The following is an 8135-nucleotide window of genomic DNA, read 5'->3' on the forward strand; positions in this document are numbered from 1 at the left end:
AAATGTATTGATCATCAACTATAATTCCTAGTATATTGTTCAACCATACTGTGCCTGCCTGCCTCATATTCTGTGCAGCAACATATCATAGGTTGTAGAGTCTTACAAATCAGGACATCTATATAGTTGACGGTATTGAAAAAGGGGGTTCCGAGTGAATGAAGCGTGTGCACAAACATAGCACAATAAACAGCATCTGGCATACTGAATGTGCAGCGTGGAAATATACAACGCTGAAGAAACTCCATATTGATCTTCAAAGTGTCAGGACAAGAACTTAACCATTTGTCCTTTTCGTGAGAAAGCCGCCTATGAACTGATGCAACATTCTCTTCATGTTTATGAAGTTCACTAATCAGATGGTCAAGTGATTCTTGAATTCTTTCTTTTTTCCTTCTTCCTCTTGGTGATTGCTGAGCTTGAATTGTCAGACAGCTTCTCCAAAGACTTAAGATTAGCAAGCAGCTTGGCTATTTCAGACTCGTAGCGACATTTTGGAACGTACAAATCATATAGTGTGAGGCCCCAAAATGTTGCATAAAGATAAGGAGAAAGGCTATTCCATGCTTTTGAAGGCAGCATGGTTTAAACAGTATCAAGTAGATATTACCAGCTGCATACAGTAATCAAATAGTAAAACTACACAACCAAAGTCAAGAAGAAGAAGGGGAGAGGGAGCAGAATTTTTTTTTGCATATATTATTGATGCGTGAGCATCTTGTCTATCTTTTTCTAATGAATTTGTACTTAAATTGTTGTGTTTAATTAAGAATTAATTATATTTTAGCCAGTATGGATGCTATTTTGAGTTTTGGGCAATTTTATTTATTTTAGGTAGCATTCGGCGGAATTTGAAGGAGTTTCTGCAGCACAAGAATAAAAGGAGATGGTTGCGAGGAGCGACGCGCACGCGTGAATGACGCGTACGCGTGAATTGGAGGTATCCATGGCGACGCGTGCGCGTGCCTGACGCGCACGCGTGAATTGAAGATTTGCTGACTGACACGTTCGCGTGACCGACGCGTCCGCGTGACTTGCGAAGAAGACCAGCGATGCGTACGCGTGACTAACGCGTCCGCGTGACGTGCGCGATCTGTAGAATTTACAGAAATCACTGGCGTGGATTTTGGGCCACATTTTGATTTAGTTTTCAGCCCAAAAAATACAGATTAGAAGCTGCAGAATGAACAATTCAGGTGGTCCCCACCCATCAGCGGAAGACTTGTTAATTAATTCGAATTTAAATTCAAATCTTATTTTTAGAAAAGATATTATTTTTAGATAATTAGATTTTAAATTTATTAGGATTAGTTATAATAGGAACTCTGTACATTTAGACAGGAGAGAACACATCGTTACCAGAACCCTTATTTTTTTCTTATCTGAACCATGAGCAACTAATCATCCATTGTTAAGGTTAGGAGCTCTATCTATTTTCATGGATTGATTCGTTTGATCTTTTTAATTTAATTCATGTCTTGATTTACATTTCAATAATTATTTCCGTTCTTTATTTTATGAATATGGGTGGAACGGAAGTATGACCCATGATACGTCACACGTATCCTCGGTCGCCCGATATACTCGGTAAGTAAGCATTTAAGGTCGGCGCCACGTCAGAAGCCCGATAAGCTCGGAACGTGAGCATACGACCTCGGCCTCACCCATCCGAAAAATAAGACACGCGCTCAACAAAACTTAATTACCGAAACAGAATATCATAACCAACCTACAAACCAGGACTTATCCACAATAAACGGTAAAACCACTCCTATAAGTCCGAGCTAATACGCTCGGCTAAGGATCAGGTTCCACTACCGGTTTTCATATTCACTTATTCACTCTCACTTAATTACTCTCTCTCTCTCTCTCTCTCTCTCTCTCTCTCTCTCTCTCTCTCTCTCTCTCTCTCTCTCTCTCTCTTCTGAGATTATTACTAACTTGAGCGTCGGAGTATCTTTTGCAGGTATTCCCGCCGCGGTGTTTGACCTCGGCCGACGTAAAGCTCTTCCTCTCGATTGACGACTTGCTCGGAAGCGCTTAAGCTCGGCCTACTCAGTGTTCAGACGAATCACTTGGCACCCACCGTGGGGCCGAATACATCTAACCCCATTTTTTCCTCTGTTTAGTCTTCTACTATATTTTGCAGGATTCCCGATCCTCGAACATGGCTGACAGGGAAAATCCACGACTCTCACAAGATGACCTCCTGGCTCGAATCGCAAAGCTTCAGGCAGAAGTACGAAGGATAGCCGAACTATCAACCCAGAACAATGGAGAAAGCTCCAAAGACTCGGCTCAAGGTACCACAGATCCTTTAAACATCACCCCGCCAAAAGAGAAACTCACCCTCGACAACCCCTTCTCCGAGGAGATCACAAACTACCAAATGCCAAAGAACTTTACACTGCCCACTGCACTAGAACCATACAAGGGCTTCGGGGACCCCCGAGCCCACGTAAAGAAGTTCCAATCAATGATATTCTTCAATGGTCCTAACAATGAGCCCGTCCTCTGCCGAGCATTCCCTACATACCTTGACAGCGCAGTGTTGCTCTGGTTTTCTAAACTTTCTGCAGGTTTAATCTCCTCCTTTGAAGACCTAGCCAGGTCATTCATTGACTATTTTGCTGCATCAATGATATATGTACATGGATCAGATTACCTCGACACCATCAAGCAAGGTCAGCATGAGAGCTTGAAGGACTACATGACCAGATTCGCGGATGCCACTATGGAGATCCAGGAATTGGACCCGGCCGTCCACCTACACGCCCTAAAAGCCGGCCTCAGGCCCGGCAAATTCTGGGAGACCATCGCTATAACAAAGCCTAAGACGTTAGAAGAGTTCCGCGAAAGGGCAGCAGGTCAAATGGAGATCGAAGAACTCCGTGAGGCCCAAAAGTCGGACAAACAACCACATCGTCGAGATGAAGAAAGAACTTTCAGATCACCAAACCGTGGAGACACTAAGAAGCCTTCCAAGCTCACGCCAAAATACAACACATATACCAGATTCAATACCAAGAGAGAAAACATCATCAGAGAGATCTTCAACGCCAAAATCATAAAGCCACCAGCTCGAGCAGGGAGCTACCAGGACCAAAGGTTCGTGGACAAAACTAAACATTGCGCCTTCCACCAGAAGTTCGGCCACACCACGGACGACCGCATTGTCGCAAAAGATCTCCTAGAAAGGCTGGCACGCCAAGGACTCTTGGACAAATATGTCGAGAGTCGGAAGGGCAGAAGAGGAAACTCGGATAGGGAAGAGAACAAACAGGCAACGGCGGACAACAACAAAAAAGAACGGACAACTCCTGATCCACCAAGGGGAATCATTAGCCACATATCAGGAGGATTTGCGGGCGGAGGTGAAACAAGCTCGGTCAGAAAGCGAAGCTACAGGGCGATGTTAGCAATCGAAGGAACCATACAGCCAAAGAAGGACAAAGGCCCAGACGTCACAATATCCTTCAACCAAGCAGACTTCAGATCGGCAAGCTCTAACCTCGACGACCCCGTGGTAATTTCCATCCAAGTCAGAGAACTGTTGGTAAGAAAAACATTGCTAGACCCAGGTAGTAGTGCTGATGTTTTATTTTATTCTACCTTTATAAAGATGAAATTATCAGAAAAATTGATACAGCCCTCCTCTGGAGAGCTAATTGGGTTCTCCGGGGAGAAAGTCCCCATCATGGGACACATATGGCTAAAGACCACAGTGGGAGATATCCCTATGTCAAAATCAATTGATATTCAATACCTAATAGTAGACTGTTATAGCCCTTACAATATTATAATTGGAAGACCCGCCCTGAATATATTCAGAGCAGTGGTGTCTACATTACACCTATGTGTTAAGTTCCCAGTGCAGGAAAACAAGATAGCTACAGTATACGCCGACCATCAAGAAGCTCGGCAGTGCTACAATGCTAGTCTAAAAGTAATCCAAACAAAACAAGAAGCTCGGCCCCAGGTCCAAGCAATTCACACTTCTGCAGACACAGCGACACTAGCCGACCTTGACCTAAAGGAAGACCTCGGCGAAAGACCTCGGCCAATGGACAACCTTCAACAAATAACACTAATAGCAGATGATAAACAATGCACATACATTGGAGAAGCATTAGAAGGCGAAGACCGAGCAAGACTTATACACATACTACGCCAGAATGCCGACCTATTTGCATGGACACCAGATGACATGCCCGGAATAAATCCAGAGGTCATCTGCCATAAATTAGCAATTGATAAAATAGTCCGACCAGTTGCACAGAAGAAAAGGAACCTCGGAGAGGAGAAAAAACGAGCAGCACTCGAAGAAACCCAGAAGCTCCTCAACGCAGGTTTCATCAGAGAAATTCGCTTCACCACATGGTTATCCAACGTGGTAATGGTAAGGAAGAACTCAGGTAAATGGCGCATGTGCGTCGACTTTACAAACTTAAACAAAGCTTGCCCTAAAGATGCATATCCATTGCCTTGCATTGATAAATTAGTTGATAACGCCTCTAGTTTCAAAGCTTTGAGTTTTATGGATGCATATTCTGGTTATAACCAGATTCTAATGCACCCAGAAGACCAAAGCAAAACAGCTTTTATAACAGAACATGGAAACTTTTGTTACAAGGTAATGCCCTTTGGCCTAAAGAATGCAGGTGCGACATATCAAAGGCTAATGGACAGAGTATTCCAACAGCAGATAGGCCGCAATATGGAGGTCTATGTAGACGATATGGTAGCAAAAACACCTATGCAGGGGTCACACTGCGACGACTTAGTAGAAATCTTCAAACAACTCCGAGCATATAACATGAGACTCAATCCGGACAAATGTGCGTTCGGAGTGCAAGGAGGGAAGTTCCTTGGATTCATGTTAACATCTCGAGGCATCGAAGTCAACCCAGAAAAATGCAAAGCCGTACTGAACATGACAAGCCCAAAGACGGTAAAAGAAGTCCAGCAATTAGCAGGGAGAATAGCTGCCTTATCGCGTTTCCTACCCGCAGTGGCAAACCGATCTTATCATTTTTTCCAGACATTCTCTAAGGGCAAAAAGTTCACATGGACAGACGAATGTGAAAAATCCTTTACCGAGCTAAAGCAGCTCTTGACATCACCACCAATTCTCCAAAAACCAGAGACAAGTAAACCATTGTGTTTATATCTATCAGTATCTAACCATGTTATAAGCTCGGTATTAGTAACAGAGACAGGGAAAAAGCAAAGCCTAGTGTACTTCATCGGTAGGGTACTGCAGCCAACAGAAATAAGGTACCCGAAGATAGAGCAATTGGCACTAGCATTAATCACCACAGCAAGAAGGCTGAGGCATTACCTTCAGAGCCACACAATCATAGTGCGAACAGACCAACCGTTAAGACAGATATTAACAAGACCCGAACTTGCCGGACGACTGACAAAATGGTCAATCAAACTCTCCGAGTTCGACATTCAATACGAGCCGAGAAAGTCACTAAAATCACAAGTGCTAGCCGACTTCATATCAGAAATGACTAACGACGCACCAAACACAGAGATCAATTGGAGTATACATGTGGATGGAGCATCAAACAGAGAAGGCAGCGGAGCAGGGATATTGCTGAAGGAAGGAGACAAAGTTATAGCTGAACAAGCACTACAATTCTGATTCAACGCAAGCAACAATCAGGCGGAGTACGAAGCTTTGCTCGCCGGACTTAAGCTCGCCCAAGAACTGAAAATACCTCGAGTAACAGTTTACTGTGACTCTTCATTAGTGGTGCACCAAGTAAAGGGCGAATTCCAGGTAAAGGATCCTTTGTTAAAAAAATAATGGCTCATAACAAAGGATCTCATCTCAAAATTCAGTAAATTTGATATTATTCATGTAAACCGAGAACAAAACACCAAAGCCGACGTGTTATCCAAGTTAGCCACAACAAGGCAAACGGAAAACACGCTGGCCTTGTCACAACTAACACTCAACAAACCAAGTTTTGAGCAGGACACAATCTTAAGCATCATGCAGGTACCAGACTGGAGAACACCTTTCCTCACCTACATCACCACAGGGATAGTACCAGATGATGAGCCGAACTTACCGCTTTTTCGAAGAAGAGCAAGTTTCTATACAAAGCTCGGAAACACTCTGTACAGACGAGGACACTCCCAACCGCTCCTAAAATGCATCAACAAAGATGAGGCCGAAGACGTCATGGCTGAGACATACGAAGGAGTCTGTGGAAACCATATCGGTGGCCGAGCATTAGCCGCAAGGATATTACGAACAGGATACTATTGACCGACGATAAAAAGGGACTGTATTTCAAAAGTAAAGGCCTGTGATAATTGTCAAAAGCACGCCACACTCTCCGACACTCCGGCCGAAGAACTGCACACCATAGAGGTAAGCTGGCCATTCGATAGGTGGGGATTGGATATCCTCGAACCTTTCCCGAAAGCGCCAGGCCAGGTAAAATTCCTTTTGGTATCAATAGATTATTTCTCTAAGTGGATTGAGGCACAACCACTAGCACACATAACGGCAAAAAAAGTGCGGTCTTTTTTATGGAAAAATATCATATGCAGATTCGGTATCCCAAGAGAGATAATCTCGGATAACGGAAGACAGTTTACAGACCATAAGCTCGCTGCCTTTCTAACAAACTTTAACATCAAACATCATTTCAGCTCAGTAGAGCACCCGCAAACTAACGGACAAGTTGAATTGGCTAACAGAATTATCTTTCAGGGATAAAAGAAAAAGCTCGGCGAGGCTAAGGGAGAACGGGCCGACCTCATTCCAGAAGTCCTATGGAGTTATAATACCAGTATTCAATCTGCTACAGGAGAAACTCCTTTCAAGCTGGTATATGGCGCAGAAGCACTCATTCCAGTAGAGGTCAGTGTCCCAACATTAAGGACCGATCTCTATGATCAATCCAATAATTTGCAAGCTCGGGCAGCCGAGTTGGATCTTGTAGAAGAAGAAAGAGATATTTCAGCCATAAAGCAGCGAGCCAGAAAGCAATACATAGAGCGAAGACACAACAAAAGAGTAGTTCACAGGTCCTTCAACAACGAAGACCTCGTACTCAAACGTAGGGGTGTCCATGGATCGGATCTGATCCGCATATCCGCGGTGTTTATCCGAATCCGATCAAAAAATTGCGGATATGGATCCGATCCGCAAGGCTTTCGGATCGGATCGGATCAGATCCGCACACTAATCGGATCGGATTGCGGATTTTGTGTTGGTATCCGCATATCCGATCCGCATATCCGCGTATCCGCAAAATTAAAGAAATAAATAAATAAATATTCTTTTTATGTTTTATTTCAATTAATAATTATCATATATGTTATATTATTTTAATTTATTATTTAAAAAAAGTATGTTTAATATTATTTTAAGAGTAAACATATTTAAAAGAATAGAAAAAATGAATTTTATTGATATTTTTTTAATAAAAATAAGCATTTAAAAATAATTTTGTGTTTTGCGGATATATCCGATATCCGATCCGATCTGATCCGCAAATGTGCGGATCGGATCGGATCGGATCCAACCTTAAAAGTTGCGGATATTGGATCCGATCCGATCCGATGATTTTAATGCGGATCGGATCAAATTTTTGGCCATATCCGATCCGATCCGATCCGCGGACACCCCTACTCAAACGAACAGAAGAAGCTCGGAAACCTCCGGGACATGGCAAATTAGCCGCAAATTGGGAAGGACCTTTCCGAGTTCTTCAAAATCTTGGAAAGGGGGCTTATAAACTAGAAACCCTCAAAGGAGATCAACTTCCAAGAACATGGAATCTCTCCTCCCTAAGGGGATATCAATCATGATATAGTCTGTAAATTCGCGAATGATGGTACTCTTTTTTCCCTCCGAAGGTTTTCTCCCAAAAGACATGGGTTTTACTCGGAGAGGGTTTTAACGAGGCCGGACGCCATAAATCACCACACCGGTGTACCTTACATTACAAATCAAATTTGTATCTTACCGGTTAGTAAACGTACAAAACAATCCGAGCTTCATACTCGGACTTCAAAATGTGCATACCGAGCATAATACTCGGAAAAAACGCAACAAACATCAAGTTATCCAAGCGAGTCCCAAGGGATCGCCTAACGATTACCTT

The 8135-nt window shown here is 43.2% G+C and overlaps 1 protein-coding gene across 1 annotated transcript; it reads left to right on the top strand.

Moving 5' to 3' along the window:
* The first annotated feature begins 2167 nt into the window (after positions 1-2167).
* On the top strand, positions 2168-5653 carry LOC140184642 (uncharacterized). Its single transcript, XM_072236580.1, has 2 exons — positions 2168-4399; positions 4565-5653. Exons 1-2 carry the CDS (start codon positions 2168-2170, stop codon positions 5651-5653), a joined length of 3321 nt encoding a protein of 1106 aa, XP_072092681.1.
* The last annotated feature ends 2482 nt before the right edge of the window (positions 5654-8135 follow it).

Source organism: Arachis hypogaea, chromosome 5 (assembly GCF_003086295.3).
Source record: "Arachis hypogaea cultivar Tifrunner chromosome 5, arahy.Tifrunner.gnm2.J5K5, whole genome shotgun sequence".
Taxonomy (NCBI): domain Eukaryota; kingdom Viridiplantae; phylum Streptophyta; class Magnoliopsida; order Fabales; family Fabaceae; genus Arachis; species Arachis hypogaea.